The 12579-nt window shown below is 40.5% G+C and overlaps 1 protein-coding gene across 1 annotated transcript; it reads left to right on the forward strand.

The window, feature by feature from the left end:
- Positions 1-1251: 1251 nt before the first annotated feature.
- On the forward strand, positions 1252-11555 carry gmppb (GDP-mannose pyrophosphorylase B). Its single transcript, XM_071493686.1, has 10 exons — positions 1252-1356; positions 2751-2947; positions 3081-3161; positions 3624-3672; positions 4890-5032; positions 5516-5674; positions 5908-5986; positions 8388-8515; positions 8606-8788; positions 9667-11555. The coding sequence occupies exons 2-10, from the start codon at positions 2819-2821 to the stop codon at positions 9796-9798; spliced, it is 1083 nt and encodes a 360-aa protein (XP_071349787.1). The 5' UTR covers positions 1252-1356; positions 2751-2818; the 3' UTR covers positions 9799-11555.
- Positions 11556-12579: the final 1024 nt, after the last annotated feature.

Here is a 12579-nt window from a genome sequence, read left to right on the forward strand (position 1 = left end):
GTCTTTGCCCCTTCTTGTGTGTTGTGTTTTCAACTGATACTTTCAACTACATTAAAAGGCCGCGCAGGCAGAGGGGGACTTTTCCCTGGATATAGGAACCATCAAGTAAGATGCTATATAATCTGGTCACCATGTTTGTTTAGGTCAATTTAAAAGTATTTCTCTCCAGATAAAACATTCACTAATAATCACATCTCATAATCCTGTGGAAACCCATTCCTATCAGGGAAGAAAAGACTGATGTAATGTTAGAAATTACAAAAATAAAAATATAATTGTAAGTCAAAATTGTGACTTTTTAAGTCATAACTATGATAAATGAAGTCAAACATTCTGACAATGTCAGATTTGAATCCAGTAGGTCTGAATTATATGATAATTTTAAAATTAAAAAGTCTTAATTTAAATGTTTGATATACAGTGTACATTAGCAGTTTAGATTCTTGGTATTATTTTCGGACCATCTTTGCTGTACTTGCAGAGGTAATGTGATTTATTTCATTCAGTAGGCTGTGTAAATGCACTCACTTCCGCCTCTCCTCGCCACGCTGTTTTTCTCTGATTGGTCAGAAGTGGCGAGGCGTGTTTGGGACGTACCATGTGGTCGTATGTCAGGGGCAAAAGTTTAATAAAGGTTACGGGACAGATGTGGCGGCAGTGACGTTTTGGCCTATTATTCGTCAACATAAACAATGAAGCTCACATTTATTTTTTTAAATTATCATTTTATAACATTTGCATTTTTTCGAATAAGGCTACGGTGTATTTCAACAACCCCACGTCGACAATGGTGAGAGACAGACCGGAAACCGGGTGATTTGCTGTTCAGAACAAAAGCACAAACACTTAACTTTTCTTTCCCCAAAGGTTAGAGATTCACAGCCATGTTCAAGTAAAAATAGCAGAACTCAATAAATAAAGTTTGGGTGTGAAAAAAATAACATTTGAGATGCTATTTACACATGTCCACGATATATATGTTACATGTAACATAATGTAGTAGGCTATATGTTGACCATTATGTACAAGTACGTGAAATACATATACTGTATATACAAAAACATAAATTAATATATAATTATTACCTACACAAAATAATCTTAATTAATATTATAATTTAAAAGATAACAAAGATCTTAATAATGATATTTTATATGTTTTTTATTTCTTTGACAGGCTGTTGAACCAGTCAATCAAATCCGACTAACGACTTGAAGTTTTATTTTGAAACGGTGGACCGGATGTTGAATACGTCACGCAGTCTTGACGTAAGCTCGTGTTTGAACAATCATACGTGTCATTCTCAGAGTTTCACTGATTCACAAACATCCCGGACACTTTGATGAACTAATCCCTGTAAGTTTTCACCGTTTTCCTCCAGTTTCTCACGGACTGTAGAGACGGGCCGGGCGCTGACAGCAGTTAGCTGCCGGTTTGTCGTTAACTGCTGTGAATTAAGTCAGGGGCTTGTTAGCCATCTTAGCTAACCAGAGCTAGCTACCATCACTCTGACAGAAACCAAATCTTGAGCTCAGTCACATCATTTGATCAGACTAAAACGAGCCGATGTTTAAACTCAGCCAGCTGCTGTTTTATGGCCGCGAAAGTTAGTTAGTTAGTGTGGAGTTGACACGGCTAAGCTAGCTGCTACTGCGATGAAACCAGAACCGGTTTTAAATCTGAATCTCTCTCTGTCTCTGTGCTCGTTGTCGCCTGTGTGTTGTTGTTTTGTTGACTCTGCATAGAAACTAAAATAACACAATCATACTGACACGAATGTACAGACAGACTTCATCAAAGGATGAATGAAGTCTTGTGACTTGAGGCGACACCATGGCTAATTCAATTCAGTGTAATTTGCGTAGCGCCAGATTACAGCAAACAGCATCTAAAGGCATCTGACAGGGGAAGGTCCAGACCCTACAGCAGAGACTGGAACACAATGGAGAGAAACTCAGCTGTTCTGACAATAAGCAAAAACGTCCCGCAGAACCAGTCTGAGGGTGGGCGGCTGTCTGGCTCGACCGGTTGGGTTGAGAGGAGAGAGAAACCATCACTGCTGCCAACGGCAGGTTTTACTGCAGCAAAAGTGTTCATGCTCCCGGAATGTGATCTAATATGTGATCGATGCTTTCAATTTGGTATTGATCCTATTGACACTAGTATCAAAACTCAAAACAAGACCTTCCAGTACGATACTCTGGCGACTGATCAGCCCAATCCTAGTTTTTGAAACTATGCCGGTAATCTTCACAAACTCTCTGTTCCACCTCAGATGAAAACAACAGTCATTGTACAGTTTTACTACAGAGTGAACAAGTTTCACAGGGTGTGTGTCTTGTCTCCTGCCTCTCTTACGCCAGAATATGAACTTTACTCACAACAGACTGATGGGTTATAGGTCACAGTATAGTAAACAAGTTCAGAAACAGGAGTAAATGGCCTTTAATGTCACTGCCAGCTCAGTATTTCTGATTTTATCACCAGCAGAGATGGGTAAACCTACAGTTTTAGGGGATTTCAGGGGCAAAAATGATTTGCTGAACAACCTGACGCTGTCACTGCCTGCACCTCCTGAAGTTTTGTTGTCACAGTGATGTTGCCAGGTTCAGTGCCATCTAGTTCCAGTTTGTTTACATTCAAGTCACAGAGCTAAGCGTCAGATTTTCCAAACAAGAAATATCCAGCAATCAAAAAAGATGAGACATTGACCACCATCAGTCACTGTGACTCTCCTCTCTCCTGTTCAGGCTGCTTCAGGTTTAGTTATCGAGGAGCTGAGGTTATCCTGGTGAACGGTTGCTAACTTGTCAGAAGTATGAAGGCTCTGATCCTGGTGGGAGGGTACGGGACCCGGCTGCGACCGCTCACCCTGAGCGTCCCCAAACCTCTGGTGGAGTTCTGCAACAAACCCATCCTGCTGCACCAGGTGGAGGCGCTGGTCAAGGTACGGAGGAGACACCCCGGGCGGATTTAACTGTACGGCTGATGTGTCATTTTGTGCTTTTGTCTTTTAAAAAGTTAATCAGTCACTGTGTGTGTGTGTGTGTGTGTGTGTGTGTGTGTGTGTGTGTGTGTAGGCTGGGGTGGACCATGTGGTTCTGGCCGTGAGCTACATGTCAGAGCTGCTGGAGAGAGAGATGAGAGTCCAGGAGCAGAGAGTACGTACAACAATCATCACACTGACACACTATTGTTACAGCTGTGATACACAACACTCACTAAATGTTTTAATAGTGGACAGTCAACACCTGCACACTGACTCAAAGCCACAACCCTTTACTCAAAAAGTCAGTGTTTTGTTCTCAGTTGACTCTTCATCAGGTCAAATGCTGAAAAAATACTGTATATGGATGTGATGGGATGGTTGACCATTGGTTAACCATCAAACAGGTGAGAGGCTAATACAGGATGTGCCTATAACTGATTAGTAGTGTACAAGATCAGAACAGTGGGATAGTCCATTAACATACTAGGACTTGAACTCTCAAGTTATGCAGGTGGTGTAACAAAACATCTGGCACACCTGGCTGATATCTCTATCCACACTGAGTTTGAAATGAATGATTTTTGTGCTGCTTGTCAGTCTGCAGTATTCTGAGTGTTCTCTGTTTCCTCCTCAGCTTGGGATTCGTATCTCTCTGTCTCATGAGAAGGAGCCTCTGGGAACAGGTGGGTTTCTCTTCACCACAGTTAAAGTCAAACAGACCGGAAACTGTCTCTGTGCCACAACAAACTAGTGAGATAGTCTGGAAAAAACAGAATAAAGCTACAGTATAGTATTGTGCCTTGAATCCAACAGGCTGTAGGCTGTACTGATAAAATCTTCTCCCACAATGTAATTATATATGTTACAATTAGAGCAACCTGACAGACCGTTTGAAGATAAATCATCTAAACAGTGTCAAGTGTCTGATTTTTCCCACCGCAGCATTATTTACCTGACAAAATGATTTTATCACATTGATGCAAGAATTGTAAATCCAATCTAGTCTTCTTGTATAATACGGAATGAAGTGTCTCTCATGTTGTTGTCCAGTCATATAGCCTGACCTTAACACAAGATATACTGTTTGAATTATTGCACTTATTTGCTTTTTTTTTTTTTTTTTGCATCAAAGACAATTATTCCAGTTTTCTCTGTATTTACCCGAAGGAAGATATTTAGATGTTGTCAGTCAGTGATTTGCTCAGTGCAGGTGTGGAGATGGTTTAAGGGGCTGTAGGTGTCGTCTGCATTATTGGTGGAGGTGAATTTTGCATCATGTGGCCTTATGGACGCTTGTTAATTTTAAACAAAAGAGCCCCAATGACTGAGCCTGAACAAACTCGAGAAGCTATGTTGTCTCCAAGTGAGATACACTGCTCTTCATGGCCAAAAGTATGTGGACTCCTGACTCCCATATGTGATAGTTCAACATGTGATTTCAAAACTGAGAGTTAATCTGCGGTTACAGCTTTCCAGCCAAATCCGACCAAATGTACATAGAGTCTGTCCACATACTTTTGGCCATATGGTGTCGTTTCTGACCTGCAGATGGGACTTGTTTTCCAGTTTGTCTAGTTTTCTGTAGCAGGGCTTCAACTAATGATTGTTTCCATTATCAATGAATCTACTGATTATTTTCTCAGTTCTCATGAATCTTTTTGTCCCAAAAAAAACCAGAACAGTGAAAATTGTGTAGCAGGATCATCAAATTGCTTGTTTTGTTTGACCAACAGTCAATCGATCATCAAAATATTTGCAGACTGTTTTTCTGTTGATCAGCTAATTGATTAATTGAGTAACCTTTGCATCACTATATTATAATTTAAGATCCATCAGAACAACAACTACAGTTTTAATGATTAATAGAAATGAGACATGACTTTGTGTGTGTTTTGTACAGCGGGTCCTCTGGCGTTGGCTCGAGAGCTGCTGAACGTGGACAACGAGCCGTTCTTCGTCCTGAATTCAGACGTCATCTGTGATTTTCCCTTCAGAGATCTGCTGCAGTTCCACCGCAACCACGGCAAAGAGGGAACCATTGTGGTGAGACAGAGATGGAGTTCGACAGAGCGTTTGTGCAGAGTTAATTTCATTAGATCCGGACTGACGACCTGCAGACGGTCCAGTCAGTGATTTTGAGTTGTGCTACACAGAAGTTGACAACTGTGAGAGAAACAGGGTGAAATCTTTGGTCGTTAGTGCAAAACAACGACCTCCAACATGGAGGAAGATTTTAGCCAGACTTCAAATTAAAATAGAAAATGACAAATAAACTATTACATTGTCATACTAATAATAATCAGACCTTAATGAAATTTAAATCAATTAGAAACTATGAAGTGAAATTTCAACTCCTCAAATGTAAAATAGAAAATTTTAAACATTAAAATCAAATCCAATTAAAAGCTTAAATGCAAAAAATTAAGTTTGAAATACTTATAATCTCAATAAATTATTACCATTAAAATAAATAAATAGTGAAACTACAGTTTTGATGTAAGATTGCCTATTGACGTGTGTGTGAAGGTCACTCGGGTGGAGGAGCCCTCTAAATACGGCGTGGTGGTGTTTGAGGCGGAGAGCGGGAGGATCCATCGCTTCGTTGAGAAACCGCAGGTGTTCGTCTCTAACAAGATCAATGCTGGCATGTACATCTTCAATCCCAGCATGCTCAGCAGGATCCAGGTGCGACACACACACACACACACACAGAGAGCCTCAACAGTGTGTCATCATATTACTTGTTAAATTTTACATTGACATGGGTCTAAACTGAAGTAACAAGCAAGTGTCAATATTTGTACATAATGTAGAAGCAGCGTTTTTTCTACATGGTTTTGACGACTTTGTGTCTGTGTCTGTGTCTGTGTCTGTGTCTGTGTCTGTGTCTGTGTCTGTGTCTGTGTGTCTGGGTGCAGCTGAGACCAACGTCCATAGAGAAAGAGATATTTCCAGTCATGGCAGAGGAGGGACAGCTGTACACCATGGAGCTGCAGGGTAACTATTACCATGGCTGCAGCACCACAACACCACGATGCACCAGGGGTTGTTACGGCACGTGCATTAGTGCAGCACTGTTCAGTACAGGACCTGAAGTTCACTGCGACGGGTTACACAACTCAATGACGTTGTGTCACTTTGTTGAATGAATGAATGAATGAAAACCAACTACAACCACACTTAATAGACAAAAAAAGGTTTTTTTCTGTCTGAGAAAAAAACATGATGTAAAACATGACAACACATGAACCTGGCTGCTCTGTAGTGACGCCACCATTATTACTGCAAGTTTTACTGAATGTATTTAAATCTTTCAAAGCACACACATGTGGGTGTAGGTCAGCAGGCACTCCCTCCAACAGTTTGTATAAATATAGAAATTATTCAGTGTCAAAATAAGAGAATTTGTTCTGCTAAATAAAATACCACTTTTTCCTGACTGCCACTGTGTGAATGGGAAAAGGTTGCTGGCAGATGAAACTGTAAAAGTGCCATTTTGAGCCAGTAAACTTGCTCTGAGTCTGTTTCTGGACTGAATGTGAGGATTTAATGGAGATTTACAAAAATGAAACTGGTTTCATGAAACTGAGGCTTGTGGATTTTGCCTCTTTCTTTCCAGAGCTGAAGTTTATTGTTGGAGCAGCTGATAACAGCACAGCCAAGAACAGACGTTTTTTGATGACTTTATCATCAACATGTAACTTCAGGATCTCTCGGAAAGACAGAGCAGTGAACATTTCCCCACAGCCGCTGCAGTAGTCACAGCTTGTTTGCAGCTGTGTGGGAGTAGAGTGTGTCTCTAACCACATTAAAGTATAGTGATAAAAATGTTTTACACTTAGCAGCGTTAATGGCTGAAAACATTCAAAAAAACAAAACAAAGTCTGTGCCCCACATGGCCTGTCAGCAGACACCAGGCAGCTGAGGTGGATGTATTTCATTTCTGTAACATGTTGTTGGGAGCTGACCTGTGTGCCTGCTCTGGTCTCTGCAGCTCACAGCTCCACCAGACGTAAGTGTTTGGGCTTTTTCTTCACACCTGAGCTCATGTAGTTCTGGAGAGGAATCGTTTGTAGAGAAGCACAGATACCAACAAGTGTGCGAGACTCTTTCCACGCAGTTTATTCAGTTAGTCTGAATTCACATCTTGAAACAGGCTGGAAATTGACATTACTTAAGAGCCAAATGAGTTGGAGTTATCTGTTTTCTATGCTTCTCTCGAACCCCATCCCTCTCTGGGAGCAATCAGCTTTATCTGAAACAGTGGAACCATCTAGCTGAGCAGTTAAACCTCCCTCTCCTCCTGTAGTCCAGGCAGGCGGACCGGTCTGAGTCTCTGCTGACTCTGCTCCAGGTCGTAGTGGCTTTGTTTCCCTCATAAGACATCACGAGTCTGTGATGAAACACTGAGCAGCTCCCTGTTAATTAAGCGTTGAGAGGATGACTGAAGGTCCTTGTGATTTCTTGCAGAGGGTTTACTGAACTAAAAATGAAATGAAGTGGATCGCAGTTCGTTAAAGCTGCTTTTAAGTGTGTCTGGATCTGCTGTGAGAGCGACAACTTGAGTTCACACCTGCAGGCTGATTTTTCATAATAACGATGTGCAGACCTACACAGACTTAAAAACAATACAATAAAATCAGTACAAGCAATTTTGAGATTAAATAAAAGAGATAAATTCAGGTAAAATGTGCTCATTGACACTGATTACAATTTAATCTCCTGGTTGTATTTATTTATATTTAATTGGTTTGTTTTAATGCTATTGTGTTGCTCATAATTGTCCATTAAAATTGACAGTTAGCCCTAAGCCTTAATTTTTCAATTGATTTTGCTGGGATCGTTCTCCTTAGACATTAGGACAGGAAGGCGACAGGAAATGAGGGGAGAAGGAAGTAGGAGATGACACAGCTGGACTTGAACTGGAGACGCTGCAACTACTTAGTGAGCATTTTAAACCTAAACCACCAGAATGTGCCAATATTTTCAGTTTTTATTTAAAAAAAAAATATAAATATATAAATATGTAATTCTTACTTTTTATTTCCCAGGCACACAAAAAAGTTTAAAATGAATTTTCTGACTTCAAGGCAGCTTTTTCAGTGTATTTCATTTCTCACACAGTGATCGTTGTATTGCAGTGCAGTCGTGATGTTGTGTTGGCAGTGATGTAAAATACAGTTTGATTTTACGGTTTAAAAAAACATCAGTGTGATGGGGATAAACGGTCAGTGAGTCTCTGCTGGTCATGTGACCTCACCCTTCAGTACCTCACCTGTTAGAGATCACAAGGAAACTCCTGTTTTTGTGTCCTTGTTTCCATGGTAACTAACTGATCTCACCGTCTGCATCTCTGTATGCTGTCTGTCTGTCTGTCTGTCTGTCTGTCTGTCTGCAGGTTTCTGGATGGACATCGGTCAGCCTAAAGACTTCCTGACAGGGATGTGTATGTACCTTCAGTCGGTGCGACAACACGCTCCTGAGAGGCTACGCACGGGGCCTGGTTTCCTTGGCAACGTTCTGGTGGTGAGTGCAGCTCGTTGACGCTATGGAAGCACAGTGAATATAAACTGTACTCCATAATGATCCTCTCCCCCCTCTGTCTTTCCTCTGCAGGACCCGTCGGCTCAGATCGGGGAGAACTGTACCATCGGTCCGAACGTGACCATCGGCGCCGGCGTGGTTGTGGAGGACGGCGTCAGGATAAAACGCTGCACGGTGCTGAAGGGGGCACGGGTTCGATCGCACTCCTGGCTGGAGAGCTGCATCGTGGGGTGGAGCTCCTCTGTTGGCCAGTGGGTGAGTAGAGGACAGTGGTCACCAGCTGTTGTGCTTATCTCAGTGACAGCAGACATGTTTGGGTTGAACTGCGATGGCAGTTGCCCTCTCTGAGTAATGAAGGTGGTCTGTGTGAACGTGGAAGTTATTCAGTCTTAAAACACAAAAATTTATGATCACACGCTTTGGGTAAAAAATCATGTGAACATGTGCTAATGTCTGACGCCCACTGTCTGGATGTAAACGTACTGTGAATTTAAACTCAACAAGAATTACTCCAGCTTCATTCCATGATTTCCTGCATTATAATCTTAAGAAAAACATAATTTCATAAAAAAGTGACTCAGATATGAGGAGTTCATTGAGTTAATTTGATTTCATGGAGCAGAATCTTGTGGCTTTTATTTTCCCTTTTTTGTTTTTGTTTTTTTCCAAAACTGATGTTTATTTTTGCAGCAGCTGATGACAGCACAGAACCAACTGGAGTTGTTAAGATTACAACCTTTGATAACTGTATGTTAAATTATTATTTGTAAGAGGTTCTGCAGGATCTCATGACGTCAGCAGTCAGACTTTGTGATTCACACATCGCATGAGTGGATTTTCCTTCTGATAGGATGGTGTGGTAAAGGTTTACCTTGATGACATGTTGGATCGTGCTGGTTTGAGGACCAGCCCATAGAGACAGTCCTACGTTTTCCAACAAAGCAACTTTGCTGAAATTAGATTCTTAGGGAAAGATTTAATTACCGGTAAATGTAAAGCCTCTTTCTACAAAGCTATTCAAGATGCTTTACATAAAACCAAAAGGTTGTGTTACTGTAACACTTCACTCACCTGCTTCATGATTGCTGTCAGGTGTGATAGTGACTGGTGTGTGTGTTAATCTGTGTCTTCAGGTTCGTATGGAGAATGTGACGGTGCTCGGGGAGGATGTGATCGTGAATGACGAGCTGTACCTGAACGGTGCCAACGTGCTGCCTCACAAATCCATCAACGAGTCGGTCCCAGAACCACGGATCATCATGTAACATCGGGTGGAGGAGAAACGCTCAGCACCTTTTATACGAACTCAACTGAACACCCGAACTGTGCCAGAGAGAGAGGGATGAAGAGACGGGCAGAGGGAAGGAGGAGGACAGAAACTCAAACAAAAGGAGGCTTTTTTTGTTTTGTTTTAATTGCTTTGGACTCATTTTTTTGCCCTGCTTGGCTGCAACTTCCATCAATCAGAAACAATGGCTTAAACACGAGCATACGATCTGTCAAAAAGCAGCCTGGCCCGTCAGGCTTATTCAACTCGTCAGGTGAAACATGGAACTCTAATGTCCTGAAAGTGGCCGATGGTAAACATGTCATGAGAACACTGCTTTAATAGAGAGGTGAGGTACGGTGGCTGGTATAACTGGGCTGGTGGAGGGAATAATACTGAGTGTATTTAGGGAGGAGGGGGCAATATGAACACTGCTGTTAAGATTCACTATGCATTTACATTTCCTGGGTAACTCCAGAGAATCGGTGATCAGGCCCTGAAGGATCACACTACACCTACATGTAGTAAGACTGATTCATGACTGATGACACTGACTTTCTGATCTGACGTGTTAAACAAAACCCAATATTGGAAATAGTTAAATATGCAGCAAAACAAACTCCAAACCCAACATCTAGGAATATTATCACCTTCATAAAGTGAATGTTTTAGCTTTTTATACATCCAGCAGATGCAGAGAAACACTATCATTCAACTGGAGTCATGTTTGTGTCTGCCTGATGAATGTAGTTTGATTAGTTTTTATATAACAATATTGATCAGTGCAGCTTTAATCAGTTGTCAAGTACATATCAGTTTTGTCTCGTTGCCTTGGTAAACAGTTTTCTCCTCTTTTCTTTTTACCATAGAAACTGTTTGCTTCAATGCCAAAACTGTTCACAGCGCTGTAAAAAGTTACATCGTGCGATGTTTTTTAATAACAAACTACAGTTTATTGAGTTCAGATATGTTAGTCAGTCAGACAGACTGCAGTGGAGATACTTTACTTAAAAATCATGTATTGTTTCTACATGTTTTTCATTTGTTTCTTGTTGTTTTTAGCATCCATCTCCAGCTCAGGCTGTGGGGAATTCATCCTTTAATTTTAGAGGGATCCTGTCATGAGCTGAATTGCTGGACAAGTTCAATCTTTGTTAGTGATGCTAGATGAGAAGTCATTAGGATTCATCCTTTGGGGACCATGAATGTCTTTACCAGATTTCATGGAAATCCTTCCAGTAATTGCTGAAATATCTCACTCTTCACCAAAGTGTTGGACCATCAGACTGCTGACTTTAACACATTTTGAATGAAACATAAAGGGAAGAGTGTTGAAAACAGATTTCACTCCTCACTCAAATGAAGGTGATGTACTGACCCTGCCACCCTTGCTGTAAAAACAAATCATTTTTAATGTTCAACTAAGATGAGGTTAAATCGACAGATGCCTCATTGAGTAAAATAACCTCTGAACCTTGACAGTTGAATTCTTCTGGAGCTCATCACTACAGGCATTCATGTTTTTGTTAGCGCAGAGGTTAGTTACTGAGACATTGCAGTAGAAGAGATCAGTCCAGACACTGAACACTGATCTCTGAACACGACGCAGTGGTTCTGTGGTTGTTATGCAGTTAGTGAAGAGCAGTATTTAGGATACTGAATATGTATGACTTTTACTGTGTCTGAATGAATGAAGTTAATTCTTGTAATGAAGTCTTTTTTAAAGAGAGTAATATAATCTACTGATCACATTCACACCTCGTCTCGGGTCTTTTTTTGGATGTTGAAGTGAAGCGTCACTCACTGATATTTACACATGAAGATCAGTTAACTGATCAACTTGTGAAAGCAATTGAATAATAATGATGTTTACTAAGCTCAGGACTGGGAGACTCCGATCTGCATAGAGTGCCACAGGAATGAGTCCTGAATCCTCTGTACGTCTCCACTGTCTCTGCTAAAACCATGGATGCATTTGGCTAAAACCCAGAAACTAGTTAGCATTTTAGCACTTCCGGTTTCCTTGTCCCAAAGTCTATGGGTTTATTGAATGTTTTTTTGGTTAGATGACTGAAATAAGGTGGGTGGTTGACAAGCATTTATTTATTTAATTTCCAGGTTTTAGTCTATGACATGAAATACCTCAGTAAATACCCCAGTCCCGGTTTCTTTGAGCTTAAAAGTGACTAAGCTCACTAAAAAGTGACACTGCTTTCCACCGCTGGACACCGCTCTCGGTGAGTAAAGTGAAGAGTAAAGGAAAAAAGTTTGATGATGAACTGCAGCGTCTTTCTGGACTGGTAAGTAAACATTTGGTAATGCTAACGTTAGCAATGTAGCAATAGCAAAAACAAAAAAAAAGGTACTTTCATACAAGTTTAGTATTTATTATGAGCATTTGCCTTCTAATAGAATTCATATTAGGTTTGATAATAGATTTATGATTTAGTGTTGACTAACCCAAACTGGATATCGAAACGAACAAAAAACAAAAACAGGACATATGACTCAATTCTTGAAATATTTCTCTCCAAACATTGTATTTTTCCCCATCAATTTCATGACTTTATTTTCAAAATATCATGACTTCAGTGTCAAAACATCGAATTTTTTTTTTTTACACACAATTGTTTGTTATTACAACTTATTTCTCAAGATATTTAAACAGCCTTAGAAATCTCAGATTTCAGTGGTCATATTACTTCGAGACCAGATTTAACTATAAATAATAGAGTTTTAGCTCATGTTCAAAATCTCTGTAAACATTTTAATTTGAAAC

Source organism: Trachinotus anak, unplaced genomic scaffold (genome assembly GCF_046630095.1).
Source record: "Trachinotus anak isolate AG129_WGS33_773 ecotype Australia unplaced genomic scaffold, CSIRO_AGI_Tana_v1 ptg000013l, whole genome shotgun sequence".
Taxonomy (NCBI): domain Eukaryota; kingdom Metazoa; phylum Chordata; class Actinopteri; order Carangiformes; family Carangidae; genus Trachinotus; species Trachinotus anak.